Raw genomic sequence first — 19546 nt, 5'->3', positions numbered from 1 at the left:
GCCGTGTTGTTTCAGTCCTGGTAAGAACAGCCTGAGCCACTCTGTTTGGATATCTCCATCTGCTGGATAATGAATTTCAGCTGGAATACCAAAGTTACTGACACACTCTCTGAGTGTTTCTGCGGGCCTTATTTGGGTTTATTTATTCTTTTAACAGTCAAACAGTGCAGAGATGTGCATGGTCCTGCAGAGCTCATGATATGTTTCTGTTCATTTTTCTTCTCAAGGTTTCACAGTCCACTCTGTGCACGCTACATTTTTATTACCATATTTTATCATAATTAAACATGAGTGAATGTGAAGATATCTTTGAAAAGGCCGTGTTACTTATGGGTCCAGGTCCTGCACAGATATCTTGTCCTTGTTGGAGCTGCTGTGTTTGAGCTCCAACACACCCAGCTTTTCTTCAGAACTATCACATGCTGTAATACCGAGGAGGATCGGACACACCCAAACAGAAATTCTTGGCTGTCGTATTAACTTTCGAAGAGTCATAGAGGGGCTGGTTTTATTATTCCTGAGCAGATACCTGTGTCAGTCCCAGGAAAACAATTCTCCAGTTGCAGGATGGAGAGTCCAGCAGGGCTTCATGCTGACCTAAAGGCTTAACTGCAGGTTTCTGAGTTTGGGTTTCATAATAAATGATGCAGTTACTGCAAGCATGAAGAGTTATTAAATATACCTTTATGAAAGAAAAAAATTAACATAACACACTGCCAAAACAACGGGAATGTTCTAGGAAGGAGACTATTGGATTTACACAAATTGGAAAAGTATTTTGAAGCCATTTTTAAACAACTGTAGATTCCAAAATGAGTTCAAACAAAGACCTGAAAACTCCTGTCCACAGTGAAACCAGTTTAACATCAATATGGACAGAGAGGCTGCAGAGCAAGAAAGATGCTTTTTGCTTCAAAACTGACACCTTAAAGCTGGGCTGAGGTTCTTAGCTGTCTTTTGGAGAAACGTTTGTAGGTCAGGCAAGACAAAGATTGAGCTGTTTGGCCACCTTAACAAGAGGTATGTTTAGAGGTGTTCAACCTTAAAGCACCTTACCTCCAAATTCCTCTCCTTCACCTCAAATCAACAGCTAGTTTGTTGAAACCTGGAGAACGAAGGGTTTTCCATCAAGTCAATGACCCCAAACCAATGTAGAAACTGCTCATAGGAATTGAGAAAGCAGGTTGATATTCAGAATGATCTTCTCAAAGCCCCAATACTTTCTAAATGTTATGGGTCTGTACCAATAAACCAACCAATTTAAATGAACTTCACCATTTCACCAACCCCAGCGATCAAATGTCCAGCCAGAAGCTTGGTGATGGCTGGTTGAGGTGCAGTTTGCTAACTGATGTTTAACCAATTAGTGGGTAAAAATCCAGCAACCAGTTGGTCTGGAAATGCAGCTCGGTTGTAGCACCGCTCATTGGGGAGCAGGTTTCTCTGTGTGACCTTGATGGGAGGAGACACAAACCCAGAATGATGGTAACCAGCAGGGGTGTGTTACTGGGTGAAGCTGTGTAGCTGCTGCGCGTTGGTGTTTTATCCAGTTTTATTTGCATGCTTTTAATTTGAAATATGAGTCTTTTCCTTTCTACTTCACCCTGTGAATGAGGAACACCTGGTGACTTGAATAAGGGAAGGGCAGACCTGGAGTACCTGGAGCTTGCCAAACCAGTACTGGTGCTCTCCACTTCTTTTTAGGAGTTGTCTGCTGAAGCTGTGAAGCCAGAAAGGAGGTGCTCAAGAGACCTGGAGATTTTTTGCACTGGACTATTAGCTTGGACGTATAGGGTGTTTTAAAGGACTTCTAGTAGCAGGACTTTTAGTTCTGTAAATATTTTGTTGTAATATATTTGGTTCCTCCTTTTTATTGACTGTGGGCATTGCATTGCCTTGTCCCCCTGGTTTAGAACATCTGCCCCAGCTATGAAGCGTACATTCTGCTGCTGCTCAACCAACCTCTGTTAAGAGGCGTCACTGTCAGCAGCCATACGGCAGCAGGTCATGCTGATATGAACAGTATGTCTGAAAGTGTCGGCTGAAACCTCACTGCTGAGAGAGCGATGTGGAAGTAATCACAGTCACGGGTTGTTGGGATTTTTACTGAAGTTATTGTTAAAGTTTAATAAACCCTTCTGTGACAGAATAAATAAACATTTTCAGTTGATAAAGTATTTTCCTACTGCCTACTGTGCTACTGCCAGTTATGGTAAAATGCCCCTAAAGGTCTTCCCTTCCTGGTTGTGGTTCTCCTGGAGGTACTTTCTGTTAAAAATAAAAGAGTCTTTTCTCTACACTGTCACTCTGTGCTTCTGAAGTCTTCTGGTTTGCTTGGGTCTTATTCCCACCAGACTAAGACTTCACTATGACATTAAAAATCAGCCAAAACATAGATGGTTTGTTGAATCTTGGAGAGGCCCTCTGAGGTGCATGAATAACGCAGTGTGTTTCTATGCATGATAGAGTTCAAGTTCCCCAACCGTTTTGAGCAAAATACAAAATGTCTGAAGGAACGTAGTGATGGTTTATTGATGTAGCGGCAGCATAACAGCATCCTGGGTGCTGTGTTAAGGTAGGCAGCTGTAGTTCCATGACTTGTACAACCTCATCACACCCAACCCAGGGTGGCAGTTCACCAAATAAAGGATGGTAAAACTCTTGGAGGTGTGGCTCTTATTCCCATTCTGTTTTGCATCTCTGGGGTGAAACTCAATTGATCTCACCAAGAATCTGCAATAAACAACCAATGTTTCACAAACTAAAAAATGTAATGAGATGATCAGAGCCCCTGAACATAGAAGTTAGTGTCCTCTGTGCTCCCTTTGGAATAGGACACCCAGCTGGAGAGAAGCACGCACACCTCCAAACAGAGCAAATAGGCTGGTAGCTTGGGGACCACGCTGGGAGTTTTTTCAGTCTGCAAAATTTTTAATCAAATTTTCTTGCTGTCAAAGAGAACAGTCCTAGCACCGTAAATCAGAAGTAAAACCGTGAGCGGTGGCTCATTACTGTAAAATCGCTTCAGCAAAACTCCAGAAGATCAACCTGAGGCTTCCAAGCCTTGTTGTGATAGAGTGCAGAGTGGATAGAGATCTTGGATTTTGGGTGCATGATGTCTTCTGTATGCATTTGCTGAGATGTGCTCAAACATGTCTCCCCCCCCCATGTTTAAAGCTGTTGCAGAACTGGAGAGCTCTTTCAGTGACCGACTGCTGCATTTTAGGTGCACAAAGGAGCATTATCACAGGTCCTTCCTCCCAGTAGCTGTATCTTGTTTTGTATATTTTCCAACTTTGTGTGTATCTCCATGCTTTCATTTGCCATCCGCTTTGCTGGTGGTACACCTGAATTTCCCCACTGAGGGACAATAAACCATATTTCCATTCTATCTTACATACCCTGCATCAGTTTAAAATTATTGTGCAGGATGTTGGACTTTATGGTGGGCATAGCTATGAAAAGAAACTCCCTCACCTGCTTCCTATCCTGCTGCTGAGGAGCTGAAATAAAATACAGGTTGTGATTTCACAAGACTGAAACTGGTGGTGGAGATGCAGAAACCTCCCATGTATATGGGAATGTTCTGCAGATTATTAGGAAACGTCCATCCAGTGCAGATGTGATACTGATGGATGGAAAAGCAGGAAAGAAAATACAATTCAGTGATTACTAAGAGCAGAGAAGCTTCATGAACCACTTTACTCTGGACTCGGATTTTTCAGAACTGCTGTGATTCAGCATCATTCAAACAGTTGTAAGGATGTTTTTACTAGTTAGCCTGAATTAAATGTTTTGTAAGAGAATTTGTATTAAATCTAACTAGACCGATATGACTGCAACTGAAATTGAAATTAATGGATTTAAATTAAAGTCTCCCATGATGTCTTTGTGCAGAAACAGCTCATCCAAATTAACTTTCAGACTGCCTCTTTAAGCCAGAATCGTGTCCTCTTGGTTTAACGAGCAGCAAGCCTTTCTACGTGGATCTTTGTATGGGTAATAATAGGAGAAAGACTTAAATAACGCTGTGAAAACATTTGTTCAACAACAAAAAACTCAGACAAAATCGTGGAATCGTTGATGTCTTCAGTCGTGATGTCCTTGGTAAATCAGTGGTGTGTTTGTGTTTACAGGTGGAAGAAGGCGGCAAGGCAGACAGTTTGGAGCAACCTCTGCTGGTTGGGGATGAGATCATCATCATTAATGACGTGGAGCTGAGTGGATACCGACAGGAGGCCATCGCTCTGATCAAAGGATCGTTCAGGACTCTGAAGCTCACTGTCCGCAGGTACAGACATCAGGAATGTTTGGTTTTATTTGGGATGAAGGGTGAATCCCATTTGTTTGACTGTCCTTGTTACCTTTTTAATTTAAAGACATAAAACAGTAAAGATTGAAGGGTGGTGGAAGAGTCCTACTTTGTGCATTTTGTGTAAAAACAATCAAATTCTTCAGTTTTTACTTCTTGAATTTGCAGTTCATGGAATCTGGGTTATTTTTGTCTATATCTGAAGCCTGGTTCTTGGCAACCTCCAGACATGCCAGTATTAATCATTAATGGCATTTAACCAAGCTATGTGGGAATTTCTCCTCAGAAAACTTTCAGAAGCTCTTTTTCCTGCTCCCTTGTGACTTTATGGAATAATTGTGCCTCCTAAACATGGACCCAGAAGGACAGGAAGGGGTGAGGGCTGGAAACAGCAGGTTACTTTTCTCCAGTAAACAGATAAACTAGATTTTTACTAAAGTAGACATCTTTGTCCTCCAATCAGTCCTTATTACTGATTATGTTAAGTTAATATTTCCACATATTGATGCTAAAGGTCATATTCAGATGTGTAGAAGCATTTTGGGGTCAAACTACTGTTGCTTTTTTCAGTCAGTCAGTATTTAAACTGTGGTGCAGGTTTGGCTAATATGCTAGATGTGTTCTTGTTTGGGTTTTTCCACCAGATTTATTTCAGTGCTAAGTGAGGCCTGGTCCAAGAATCAGAACCATTTGGTTTTCCACAACCAGTTGAGACCCATGTCGTTTTATCACTTAAACCGGATCCTCCTGTAAATGTTCTAATCAGTTGTTTTCTGGATGTCTGTGGATGAAGGGACAGTTTTCCTGGATGGCATCTCTCTGCATCACTGTCTGATTTATAAACACTGTTTCCAACATCAGTCTTCATTTCTGGATGTTTTCTACAGTTATGACTTACTTATCTGTTTTTACAACTGGTTCTGTATAACATGAGTTACATAAACTGTTTCCATCAGCATTTATATACCTCAGCTTGTGTTATGAAAGAAGGCCACAGTATTTATGAGCTTATAAACCATTTACAATTCCAACAAGCATTTTTAATCTCTGATTAGTTTATTTTATAAAAATGCTTTAAATGGAGGGGCTGCACGGTGGCGCAGTTGGTAGCACTGTTGCCTTGCAGCAAGAAGGTCCTGGGTTCAATTCCCAGCCTGGGGTCTTTCTGCATGGAGTTTGCATGTTCTCCCCGTGCATGCGTGGGTTCTCACCGGGTACTCCGGCTTCCTCCCACAGTCCAAAGACATGCCTGTTAGGTTATTTGGTAACTCTTAATTTCCCTTAGGTGTATGAATGAGTGTGTGCATGGTTGTTTGTGTGTTGCCCTACGATGGACTGGCGACCTGTCCAGGGTGACCCCGCCTCTCGCCCATAGACTGCTGGAGATAGGCACCAGCTCCCCCGTGACCCACTATGGAATAAGTGGTAGAAAATGACTGACTGACAAATATTTGGATTTCCAAACTCTGTCGATAATACAGCCCATAATATTTACAAGCAAAGGTTATAAATCCAAAGAACAACAGTAATTGTTAATGTAGCTATGTGTGGTTTGTAAATGCTCCTCAAATTCATATCAGGGATTCCTCATCTTTTAGTTATCAGGCTGCTTGAAGCAGGGTTTACAAAATAACCCACAGCATTTATCAATAGTTTATAAACTCAGCTACAGACACTGAATGTGAATCCAGTTCTGTGTGGTTCAGTACCGGTTCACATACCCAATCTTTGATTAGATGCTGAAAATGGCATTTAAACATGCTGTTTCAGCCAAAATGAGCCGGACATTCATAAGGATGTTTGATGATATTTTGCAGATAAATTATGTACAACATCGACTCTTTCCTTTAAGCCCAAACCCAGTCTAAGTGTCTGTTACACATTTAGTCCTGGTGAAAATAAGATAAAAAAAAGAGGAAATGTGGGCAACAACAAAGCAGAGTGGAAACAATTTAGGTCCATGGAGTCAGATGATCCAGTATTGTCAGTGGAAGGATGATTAGGAGACCTGCAGCCAGACCATGATCCATGTTCAGGTTGAAGCGTTGGCAGCTTCACAGCCTGGTGTGTATTTGGGTTTTGGGTGTGACAGAGCACGGCTGTCGTTGCTTCTGACGCTTTTACTGGAAGACGTGCAGGAGACGATGCAGCAAAGCAGGACTTTAGACTTTAGACTGCACACAGTAGCACAGGTGCACGAGCGCACCTGTGCTACTGTGGGAAGGCGTGGCAACTAGTGAAACCTTACAGCCAAACAGAGAGCAGTGGTGTTTTGGTCTGATCAACGTCCTGCCAGGATCTGATGGGGAACAGAGAAATGTCAGCTGAACAAAGGTTAGTGGCTGGATCATTAAATGCGTTTTTTATCTGATTACTGGGCCTGGGCTGTTGTCAGTTTAGCAACAGGCTAAACTCTGCAGCTACTTGCTGAGCACGTTCACCTTCAGACCAGTCTGTTTGTATCAGATTTGACAATAAGGAAAACATAATCTGGAGAACGTTCTTGGATATACAGAATGTAAAAGGTGCAAAACTCACCTTCTTTTAAACATAAAAGTATTTACGGTTCTGAAAAACATTAAACCTAAATTAATATGATTTTTTTTGTTCTATTGGTCAATGTTCTGCTGGAGTCTACAATGTCTGTAGTGTCCAAAACTTGATGCTGTTCTCATTTCTTCCTGGTTGCCTCAGTTTATCACACTGTCTAGTAATCTTTTAAACAGCTCTTGATCAAAGGTTCTCCAGGCTTTCTGTAGGTCTTTCAGTGTTTCTTTGGACATTGGTTGCTTTTTATTAATTTCTCCTCCAGTACCTGATCATTGTCAGTGGTTATTAGCTAATTTTTAATAGCCTTTGTAGCGGAACAGCAGCAACCAGGTGCAGCTGATCAAATACAATATCTATAGCGGCAGGAGTTTTGGCAGTTGGATGCTCTGCAGCAAGTTGACATGTTGGAAAGACATCAGCAATAATCTTCCAGGTTTTTGAAAGGTTTTCAAACTTTTTTCTCACAATTTTGTCTTTTTTCCACACCATTTTTGTCCAGTAACTGACCATTCTTTTTGAGATTTTTGGTTTCTCTGTTAAGTCACGTACAGTTACTGTAAGGGAAAGGATGTTAGCAAGACTGTACGATCATGGAGAAGACGAAGTAAACCTTTGTTACTTCCAGAGGGAAAGTAGAAACCAGACGCTTCTGATCAAATGCGTTGAAAATAATTTTTAGTGTGAAAATCTCCCTAAGCCCAGGTGTTTTGCCAACTTAGTATATATATATAGATATATACAGGGGTTGGACAATGAAACCGAAACACCTGTCATTTTAGTGTGGATGGTTTCATGGCTAAATTGGACCAGCCTGGTAGCCAGTCTTCATTGATTGCACATTGCACCAGTAAGAGCAGAGTGTGAAGGTTCAATTAGCAGGGTAAGAGCACAGTTTTGCTCAAAATATTGAAATGCACACAACATTATGGGTGACATACCAGAGTTCAAAAGAGGACAAATTGTTGGTGCACGTCTTGCTGGCACATCTGTGACCAAGACAGCAAGTCTTTATGATGTATCAAGAGCCACAGTATCCAGGGTAATGTCAGCATACCACCAAGAAGGACAAACCACATCCAACAGGATTAACTGTGGATGCAAGAGGAAGCTGTCTGAAAGGGATGTTTGGGTGCTAACCCGGATTGTATCCAAAAAACATAAAACCACGGCTGCCCAAATCACGGCAGAATTAAATGTGCACCTCAACTCTCCTGTTTCCACCAGAACTGTCCGTCAGGAGCTCCACAGGGTCAATATACACGGCCGGGCTGCTATAGCCAAACCTTTGGTCACTCATGCCAATGCCAAACGTCGGTTTCAATGATGCAAGGAGCGCAAATCTTGGGCTGTGGACAATGTGAAACATGTATTGTTCTCTGATGAGTCCACCTTTACTGTTTTCCCCACATCCAGGAGAGTTACGGTGTGGAGAAGCCCCAAAGAAGCGTACCACCCAGACTGTTGCATGCCCAGAGTGAAGCATGGGGGTGGATCAGTGATGGTTTGGGCTGCCATATCATGGCATTCCCTTGGCCCAATACTTGTGCTAGATGGGCGCGTCACTGCCAAGGACTACCGAACCATTCTTGAGGACCATGTGCATCCAATGGTTCAAACATTGTATCCTGAAGGCGGTGCCGTGTATCAGGATGACAATGCACCAATACACACAGCAAGACTGGTGAAAGATTGGTTTGATGAACATGAAAGTGAAGTTGAACATCTCCCATGGCCTGCACAGTCACCAGATCTAAATATTATTGAGCCACTTTGGGGTGTTTTGGAGGAGCGAGTCAGGAAACGTTTTCCTCCACCAGTATCACGTAGTGACCTGACCACTATCCTGCAAGAAGAATGGCTTAAAATCCCTCTGACCACTGTGCAGGACTTGTATATGCCATTCCCAAGACGATGATTGTGGTCTAAAACCAGGTGTTTCAGTTTCTATCTCTCTCCCTCTCTCTCTCTCTTTCTCTCTCTCTCTCTCTCTCCCTCTCTCTCTCTCTTTCTCTCTCTCTCTCCCTCCCTCCCTCCCTCTCGCTTGGGGTTTGTCTCTATTAGTTTTCACATCGAGAGACTGAAATTCTTTGGATCATTGTCTTGTTGGAAGATAAATCTCTGTCCCAGTCTCAGGTCTCTTGCAGACTCCAACAGGTTTTCTTCCAGAATGGTCCTGTATTTGGCCCCATCCATCTTCCCATCAATTTTGACCATCTTCCCTGTCCCTGCTGATGAAAAGCAGGCCCAAACCATGATGCTGCCACCACCATGTTTGACAAACTTAGTTCACCCTTGCTGCTTCCATAGGATTTAGAAAGGAAGTAATAGCCAGGTGCTTCTGACACCATTAACTTGATTAACTGATCATCATCAGTGTGAACACCTCTATAAAACAGTTTTGTCAGTTTGCAAATCCAGACCTTGAAGGTGTGTGTGAGCACAACATCATGGTGGAAAGACATCAGCAATAACCTTAGCAAAGGAACTGTTGATCAGCAAAGGAAGGCTAATAATATCATGTTAAACCATTTGAAGCCCTTCCTTCTCTTGAGGTTGAACACCTTTAGGTCAGCTGTCAATATTCCCAGGTGTGGACATAAATTCACCCCAAGGTCAGGACATGCAATGCTCTATTAGCAAGAGCATGTTCAATGTTAAAGCTCATGAAAATGACCATTAGAAAAAGACTGACCAGCCTTTTGGCTCGTTTGGAAGGGTTGAGGGAGAAAATTGCTTTTGTCTATAAACAGTATGGGAGCAGGACTACATCAGGATGAAGCACAATACTTCTGAAACAATGTCCATTGAACAGATGAGACCAAAGTAGAGATGTCTGGCCAAAATGCACAACAGCATGTTTAACCAAACACCTAAACATACCAACTGTCAAGCACAGGGGTGGAGGTGTGATGGTTTGGCTCGTTTTACAGCCACAGGACCTGGATTCGGTGCATTAATTGAGTGGACCATGTACTCCTTTGTCAACCAAAGTATTGAAGAGTAAAATGTGATTCCATTTGTCTGACAGCTGACGCATGGAACAAACTGGGTCATCCACTAGTCAAAGAACCCAAACAGAGCAGCAGATCTACAACAGAATCATGGTGTTACAGTAGTCCACCAGGTTGCCTTGACATTTAAGTTTGTATTTCCTCCCTTGTATGGAACAGCTTTATAATCTAATCAGAGTTTTACCTTTTTGTCAGCCCCCTTAAACTGTATCTGTAATCTTTATTTTATCAAGCCTCTTGCTGTTTCTCCAGCAGCTGCAAAGCAACAACTTCCTCCAAGGGTCACAAAGATGAGTTGAACCCAACGTAACGGTTGCTTCCTCAAAGAACCAAATTCTGTGTTTAACAGCGTCATAAAGGTGTGTGTGTGATTTTAGCAGGTGTTAGTTGCTTTTATTGTTGCCTTTGGACTTTCATTCATCTCCTCCATCCTCGCTGTCAAAAACACAAAAGGTATGTATGTGATGCCGTCTCCAAACACACCTTCCAGACGCTGCCTCACTCGCCACACCTGTTTGTCCATCCATCCGGCTTTCTTTCCTCCACGGCACGCCAATTGGTGCATTCAGGGGGATCTCTGATTGGCTGAAAATCAAAAGCGGTATAGAGCTGTGCTCCCAACATTCAGACAGAGAAAGCTGTGCCACAGCTGGGATAGAAGCAAGCAGCCTGTTTGAGCCGTAAGTCTGCATTTTTCCAGGTTTTCTATTTGTGTTTAAAATTTGGATTATTTAAGAAGTACAGATGGATTTTAGATCATCACACATTAGGGTGTAATTTATAACCATTTTTTCTAAAATGTTTTGAGATCTTAAAATGGAAAGTGATTTAAAGTTGTTGGGCCCTACAGGCCTGAAGAGTGAATTTTTGGAGCAGCATCTTTTATTTGGCTAAAAGGAGTTAAAATATGTTACCTTCATTTATTGAGATAACATATTTTACAAGTCCTGCTTCTTTTTTGAAGGGGCAGTATGATAAATCTGTGCTACTGCATCACCAGTGCCTTACAGTCAACGTTTTCAAATTATTTTACGTTACTGAAAATCTTCAGTTTTTTGTTAGGATTTTTATGTGAAAGATGAACAACAGTTAATGCAGAACTGTGAGCTGAAGAGGAAAATGATATATGCTTATGTTTTTATTTTACAAATAAAATTCTGATTTCTATTTAACATCCTTTCCTCTGGGGAAGTTTAAAGCAGAGAGTTTGGTTCTATCCCAAACCTTAAAAATTTCACAGAACTCTGTGGCAAGACGTAAACCAAACCTGAAAGAGAACCATAGGAAATCCTGCTTGTAGTTTGAGAAAAGTCATGTTTGAAACAAGGAGAAAAAGCTCTACTGAGGCGAGACCAATGTTAAACCTTTTGGTCTACTTGCAAAATCCTGTGTGGCAAAAAACTGAACCCCTGAACACACCATCCCACTGTGAAACATGGTGGTGGCAGCATCATGTTGTGTGGATGCCTTTTTATACAGGGACAGAGGGGATTGGAAGATGGATGGAGATAAATTCAGGACAATCCTGAAAACAACCTTTCATAATATTTCACTACTTTGTGTCTGTTAGTTAAAACCATATTAAATACAGTGACAGTCTAACATGACGTTGAAATGTTTTTAGGGGTGTAAACAGCCATTTCAAAGTTTTTCCTTCATTTCGTTTCCTGTTGTGCATTTCTCCTTGTAAGTTCTTGTTGCCTTTTTGGGACATTTGTGTGAAACTGTTTCTTATCATTTGCTTTAAATGACTCCTGATATATCAGGTTTGCAGTTCACAAGGCAATGCAAACCCTGGAAATACAAAACTGTTTGTCGTTCCATATACCCACATGCTCTGCTGCTGCCATAGATCAACCTGAACCTTCATCATTACTAGCCATTCTCGTATTGCTTGGGTGTGGAGTGATTTATGATCTTCGTCTACTTACTCTGTCATGATGCTTGACGAAAGGCATGATAGATAAATGTGAGGGTCTTCTTCTGAATTGGAGAGGTGGATTTCTGTCTAAAGTATTCGTCTGATTTCATCCGTTCATGAGACTGTAACCTCTGTCCTTTGGTCACATGGGATGAGTCTTATCTACCACTGCGTACTTTTTTTATTTTTATAAAAGCATGTTGTCCTTTTTCTTTACTTTTATCCCTTTGTTTGGGTCCCTTACCTTGTTTATTTGTTATTATATTCTCATTTTTATATATGTTTTAATTCACTGTAGATTTTCCATTTAAGGTTTTAGAAAAATAAATAAAACACAGAAGATTTAGGACTTCTAATAACTATTTAACATCAGTGAAAGGCCAGGGAAAAGAGATGAGTTTTTAACAGACATTTAATTGATTCATACTGTTCCCCCCCTTAGAAATATCTTCTATTTTTGATTATTTGTTACAGTTAAATTTTCAAATAATGACATTATTTATTGAAGGAAAAATGCTTTTCTAATCAACCAGACCCTATGTAAAAAGTGAGTGTCCCCCTTGTTATCTTAAATTTTACTCTAACCACATTAATTCCTTAAATTTTACCAGCCACATCCAGGTTTGACAACTGCCTGACGAGTATAATTAAGAAACCACTGAAATAGAACCTGTCTGACAGCATGAAGTAGGTTATAACGTCATAAAAAGCAACACATCGTGTCCAAAAAGTGTCTGAAAAGGGTTACAAAGCCATTTCTAAGGCTTTGGGTAAGAACCATTATCCACAAATGGAGAAAAGATGGTACAGTGGTGAACCTTCCCAGGAGAGGCCTGCCTGTCAAATTACTCTAAGAATCCACCAGCCACTCATCCAGGAGGTCAAAGAAGAACCCAGAACAACATCTAAAGCTCAGCAGGCCTCAGTGCATCAGTTAAGCTTAGAGTTCATTATTTAACAATCCGAAAGAAAGAGTGGGCAAAAATGGAGCTTCAATTGGAGAGTTCCAAGGCCAGAACCACTGCTGACCCAAAAGAACTCTAAGGTTTGTCTCACTTTAACTAAAAGAAGGAAAGTGTACGACCCATTAAATATGTTGTTAAACTACCATACCATTTCAGAAAAAGAACATCATACCTACACACCAAAATGGTGGTGGTAGTGTGATGTCTGGAGTTGCTTTGAAGCTTCAAGACCTGGATGACTTCTGCAACTTACGGAGTCATGAATTCTGCTCTGTAGCAGAAAACCCTGAAGGAGAAAGTGTAGCCATCAATTTGTGAACTTAATCCTAAACTCATTTGGATTTTACACCAGGACAGGGATCCAAAACACACCCACAGCACATCTGTATGACAAAAATATAAATAAATGAGAGTTCGGGAGTGGCTTAGTCAAATTCTTAACTTAAATCCGACTGAGATGCTGTAGTAAGATCTTAAACAGGTCATTCATGCCAGTAAAGCCTTCAATGTAAATTAATTAAAACAATTCTGCAAAGAAGAGTGGGCTAGAATTCCACACCAGTACAACCAGTTATTAGGTCTACGGGGTAAAAACCTCCATAAAACCAGGTTTGTTTGGATTTTTTATTTCCATTATTACGTAAAATCAGCATTTGAAACAACTCTGTAGGAGATATGTTCTTTTAGTGTTTACTGATGTGCATAAATTTCAGTTCTTATAAAATTGGAACAAAAACTTTCAGAACACCTTTTTAGGCAAATGTTTGGTAAGCTAGCTTTTTGTTGCTAAGCTAGTTTCTTTTATTCGTCATACTGTCAGAGGCTTTATTTTATCTGTCACCAAGGAGCTGCATTAAGTCAGCTGTTTTTTAAAGGGTTGGTATAAAAAAAAAAAGGGGCGTGTAATAATACTGACCATTTTCAAAAGTTTTTTTGTTGCTCGAAAATAAGTTACCAGCTAGCTACATTAGCATGGTTAGCGCTTGCAGCTAGCAGGGTTTGCTGCGTTTCCATGAAATAGACTGATATCAAGAATGCATACACAGTTGCAGAAAAGTGAACAAATTCAACAACAAATTTAATTTAATTTCTATGGGACCAAAAAGGAGGACATAATAAAAGCAGGGGCTCCAATAATTTAATCAAAAAATGTCAAATTAGAATAAAATGTAAAGGAGAATAAATTAAAGAAATGAATCAAAATATATGTCATTAGAGGGATTAAACCATGTGCATATTTTTATTTTGTGAATTTTGGTAGGTTCAGTCCCCCATTCGAGTCGTGTAAAGTTTACAGTGCATGTTGGACTGAACATAATATTCTCTGTCTGACGTCTTGCAGCTGTTTTACCTTTACCTGTGTTTTGTCTCCTAGCGCTAACCAAGCAGCCTTTCTCCTATTTCCTGGTGTAATGTTACACGTGAATAATCTTATTTTACCGAAAGCAAAAAGACAGGAGAAACATGAAACTCCAGAAATGAGAAACCTGCTGGTTTGTAGTTTTTTTTTTTTTGTAGCTTATCAGACCTGAAAGCTGTAATCCACTGCCTGGTTGCATTCCTGTTTGAGGCTGTAATGTATTAGCCAGTAATGGGGCTCCATAATTGTGTTGTGGCAGAATACCTTTGGTTATCCATTCATGGACATCGCTTAAAGGATTGTTAGAAATATTGCTTTTCTAATGTACATTGAAGTGGGAGCTGAATTTTCTCAAACAGTTTAAACTTTAAGGACAAAAATAACTGATTCTCAACTAATAGTCAAAAATGAATAATTTTCCAGACAATTTCATAATTTTTTGGCTAAATGTTTACTAACCTAGGATTAGATGTTGGTTATCAGTCGTCTTCCCTCTAAGGAGAGGAATGGTGTACAGAAGTCGGCCTCTTTCACTTTTTAATTCCCAAACCTTTCGTGGATATTGACATTATGAGGAAAAAGGAGCCATTAGATGCCATGCACTCTAGCAAGGTTCTCCTGTCTTTCCCATTTTGAAAAATGGCAAAGAAAAACGATTGTTGGTGTCATACTCTAACTGTGCCCCAGGGAAATAGGATCTTCTAGATTTTAAATTAAAGTTTATTAGTCAGTCTGATCCATTAAAAAATGAATTAACAAAAATACTTTTGTACTACATTTTTGAGGAATTGTTAGGTGTAAAAAACATTAATTTCTAATGGCGGGATTTTCGCCCCACATATGCCAACTAATTTTAAGACTTTTTGCACATTTTTGTATCCAGAAGTGTCATATCATATTCAAGTTATTTACTAAATTACTTCAACCACTTATTCTGACAAACATCAGACTCATAAAAATGTGGTTGATGAGTAAAGGACTTGATTACTGCACAGATTGTGTGTGGATGTTCCTTAGTCTGTTTTGCATGTTTAATAGCAATAACAGCAACAGGATGTAAAAGTGCGTACGTTTAAGGGTGGTTATGTTGGTCCAGTCCATGTCCTCTTCGTGAACCTGCCAGTTTTTGATTTAGCTGAGCTGTTGTGGTTGCCATCCCCGTTTGCTTCTCACTGAATTCAGTAGTTTGCATGGGCTTTGTTGGTGTTTATGTGACTCAGAGTGAATGCAAAATGGGCCATGAAAAAACACGTGCACTCTTTTACTCACCAAGACCTGAAGTTAAGTAGAAAACAGACCACAGACAACTGAGACGCTTAGTTTTTTTCTTTCATGTTGTATTATTCATATTAATTGATAAAGAAAATAAAAGATCTGAAAATTATTAGGTACTACCTCAAAAGGCTGTCAGAAAGCCTGGAGAACTGTTGATCAAGACCACTTTAAGAGATTTCAGAAATAAATTAAGGTCTGAATCAGGACCTCAGGTTGAAGAATATTTAAAGGTGATAATAACTTGAAGTTGACCTCTTCTAGTTTTTACTCAGAGTTGTGTATTAGTTAGTGTTCCCCTTTCATATCTGTCTCTTTGTCTCTTTCCATTCATCTCTAGTGACTCTGCGTCTTTGTGCTCTTTTGTTGTCGGTTGACGTAATCTAGCTGAATGAATGTTTGAGTTTCTCTGCCCAAAGCTGAAGAGAAAGAAGTCATTTCGGGGACAAACCACGTCCATCCCCGTGGCAACCCCTCTGTCTGTCTGTGTTTAACACAGTTTGGTGACTACAGTGACTTTAAGGTTGCCCAGAAGAATAAATCAGATCTCCATTAGGTCCACTGCACGTATGTTACAATGTCAGAATAAGACCTGAGCTTAAAACATGTCTTTTGTGTTTCTTCGCGCTCTGGAGTTTCATTGGGGTTCATATTTAAAAACTCTGTGTTTGCTGTATTGCAGAAACAGATTCTGTGCTGCCCACAGCCCTCTTCAGGTCACTACATGTGTCTGGGCCCTGACTGGGTCATTCCAGAGCTTTAATCTACCGATAAAGCCATTGTTTGTTGTATTTGGATGTTTGCTTTGTTTCTTTTCAGCTTTCTAGCAGAAGCCTAAAGGTTTTTTGCCATCACTGTCTTGTTTTTAGAACTGTTCCTCATTCTCTCAACCTTAACCATGAAAAACAGTCGCGTCCATGATGCTGCCACCGCCATGCTTCACTGTTTGTATTGTGCTCCTTTGCACAGTTTTATTTTCTTCCACCAAATGTACCTTTTGGAATTATGGTCACAAAATTCAACTTTAGTTTCTTATGACCATAGCTAGGGTTGGGCATCAAATCTCGAATTGATTGGAACCAGGACTAACACTCTGATCCTCCCAGAATTGTTTACATTTCTAAATTTTGATTAATAGTTTTGATACCTAGTCCACAGACCAGAAGAGGAAGCTGACCAAAAACCAACAAAGAATACCCAGGAAGTGTGTGCGCCAGCACGGACAATAGGCGGCGATCAAAAGTGTGGCTTAACTTTAATAAAAGAAATGACCAGTCGGCTTAGTGCAACACTTAATAAGACCTAAAACGGTGGATCAACTCAAATGCAAACACAATGCTAGTGTTAGGGAGGCAGTTGACCAGACTCCGTGATGTGGTACTCTGTTCACCATGGTGTCCAAGGGAAAGATGTGGGTGCAACAAATTCAAGAGTGCTACAGAAAGTGCTGTAACCTTTCTGTGGCACTATATCTAATCTCGAAACAACCCTGGTGGCTAGCTCATTTACACCATGTGAAGTTTTTTGACCCAGCTTCTTAAAAGAATCAGAATCGAGAATTGCTGGAAACCAGAATCAAAATGAATAATCAGTACCGGAATCGTTTAAATTCGAATGATGCCCAACCCTAAGACTTTAGTAAATTTTTGCAGATTACAGCCGGACGTCAGTTTTGCCACCCTCAATCCTTCTTCCTTGTCAGCTTTCTGGCAGACACCTGAAGGTTTTGGGGCAGACCTAACATCATAATGTCTTCCACTTTGACCTCAGTTACATCTGAAGAAAAGTAATGCAATGATGCTGCCACCAGCCTTTTTCAATGTGTTTTAAGCCAAACATACCTTTTGGAATTATGGTCCAAAAGTTTCAAGTTTGGTTTCATCACACCGTAACACGTTCATCCACAAGTATTTGGGATATTTTAGCCAGCCTGGGACATTTTTCTTGGAAGAAAGAAATCTGTCTTGCAACCCTGCTTAATAGACTTAACTTATGAAGAAAGAGGGAGATTGTTGTTACTTGTATTACACAGCCAGTACTAACGACAAAGCTCCAATGTTGTTGCTGTTAGCCTCTTAATGGCTTCCCTGATGAGTTTCAGTCTCGTCTTTTAATCAGTTCAGGAGTATTGTCCCTTTGGTCCCATATGTTCTCCTGTTATTGGCAACTGCCTTCACTGAGGTATGCCACACTGTGGGAGGAGGAGACAGAGGTTTAATGAGCATTAGATCCGCCACTCTGGATCGAACAGCAAAGATTTTTGAATACATCACAAAGATGGTCCCCAGTGTTCATCTATTATATGATTGTCTCAGGCAGCAGAAACCCAGTGTGCTCTAGAAGAATTTGTGAGGAATTTGCACGGTGTGTACCACCGTCAGACTGAAGATGAGGCTGATGGCGAGTCCTATCGATGACTAGAAAGGGCTGGACTAAAGGACAATACATCATGGCAGCATAGCAACAGGCACTCAGCAAACGAGGGGTCCACCACACTGGGCAGAACCCAAGATGCAGGCTGTGCAATGATGCCCCTGAAGCGGTCCAGCACGTAACAGCTGGGTTCAAGATGCTGGTAGGTGAATAACATGGAACAGCTTACCAAGGTGGCGGGAATAGTGTACAGTAACATCGGTGCAGAGTATAGTCTAGAGTTCACCCAATCTGAGTGAGAGACAACAAAAAAGGTGATGGAGAATGATACGACTCCAAAGCAATAAACAGATGATGGCCAACCAACAGTACATTGTGGTTGTGGACAAAGCACAAAGCAGTACAGAAGTGATAGATGTAGCAATCTCAAGTGACAACAACATCAAGATGAAGGCACATGAAAAGCTTGAGAAATACCAAGGACTCAAGGAGAAGATAGAGATGTGATAAGTTAAGGCCTCAGTGGTGCCACTATTCATTGGGTACTTTGAGATGTAACCCCAAAACTGAGAGAGTGGCAGCAGATTCCGGGACCAAAGTCTGAGATTTCAGTCCAGAATAGGGCAGTCCAAGGAACAGTCAAGATACTGCGCAGAACCCTCAAGCTTCCAGGCGTCTGATAGTAGACCCAGGCTTGTAACCATTTTCTAGCTCACTGTTCTCTGCAGAATTGTTTTAATTAGTTTACATTGAAAGGGTTACCAGCATAAACGACCTGTTTAAGACCTTACTGCAGCATCTCAGTCAGATTTAAATCAATTGTAACTGTCTGAGTGGATAGAACGAGTTTATCCAAAGTAAATCAGATTATCTATAACTGATGGCAGGTGTGAACTCAAGATGATTGAATGCTAAAACTGAATCAAAATGTTCAAAGTAGATTTAGTTGAATGGTGTGCACACTTATGCATCCAGGTTGTTGCAGCTTTTTATTTATTTTTTTTTACTACTTTTCCTTTTATGCACGGTGGCGCAGTTGGTAGCACTGTTGCCTTGCAGCAAGAAGGTCCTGGGTTCGATTCCCGGCCAGGGGTCTTTCTGCATGGAGTTTGCATGTTCTCCCCGTGCATGCATGGGTTCTCACCGGGTACTCCGGCTTCCTCCCACAGTCCAAAGACATACCTGTTAGGTTAATTGGTAACTCTAAATTTCCCTTAGGTGTATGAATGAGTGTGTGTATGGTTGTTTGTGTGTTGCCCTGCGATGGACTGGCGACCTGTCCAGGGTGTACCCCGCCTCTCGCCCATAGACTGCTGGAGATAGGCACCAGCTCCCCCGCAACCCACTATGGAATAAGTGGTAGAAAATGACTGACTGACTGACTTTTCCTTTATTAAATTTCTATTTCACTGTAATTGCAGAGCTTAAATGTCCCAATAAATCTGAAAAACGTCAAATTTTCTAATCCGAAAAGCTTGGCATTTTAATAGGGGTGTGTAGACTTTTTATGCCAAGTGTCTCTGTGTTGCTGAACTCAGGGGACATGAGTGAATGGCTTTAAAGGGAGCAGTGTGTTTGTGTGTAATGAGATGGAAAGTTTAATGTGACACGCGGCCCCTCCTGTTCTGCTGATTTCAAGGTGTTTGTGGCTGCCGAACATTCCTGGGACCAGCTTGACTGGTTTCACTTTAATGCCCTTTTATCTGTGCACCTGTCTATGTGTTTGTGTGCTGCAAGATTAGGTTCTGATGTCCACTGGGTGAGCTGTGCAATGGTGGAATG

General features: G+C 40.9%; 1 protein-coding gene across 2 annotated transcripts in view; it reads left to right on the top strand.

The window, feature by feature from the left end:
- The window catches only part of shroom3 (shroom family member 3), a 79232-nt gene that overhangs the window by 7364 nt on the left and 52322 nt on the right, over window positions 1-19546 (top strand). Inside the window, exon 2 of one of the 2 annotated variants that reach the window (XM_047371997.1) lies at window positions 4137-4291. In XM_047371997.1, coding sequence (XP_047227953.1) covers window positions 4137-4291 — 155 coding nt within the window. Of the gene's footprint in view, window positions 1-4136; window positions 4292-6552; window positions 6647-19546 lie in introns of those variants that run through there. The other variant, XM_047371998.1, reaches the window with a different exon arrangement.

The sequence above is a fragment of the Girardinichthys multiradiatus genome, chromosome 8 (assembly GCF_021462225.1).
Source record: "Girardinichthys multiradiatus isolate DD_20200921_A chromosome 8, DD_fGirMul_XY1, whole genome shotgun sequence".
NCBI lineage: Eukaryota > Metazoa > Chordata > Actinopteri > Cyprinodontiformes > Goodeidae > Girardinichthys > Girardinichthys multiradiatus.
This window is presented reverse-complemented; position numbering and strand designations above follow the sequence as displayed.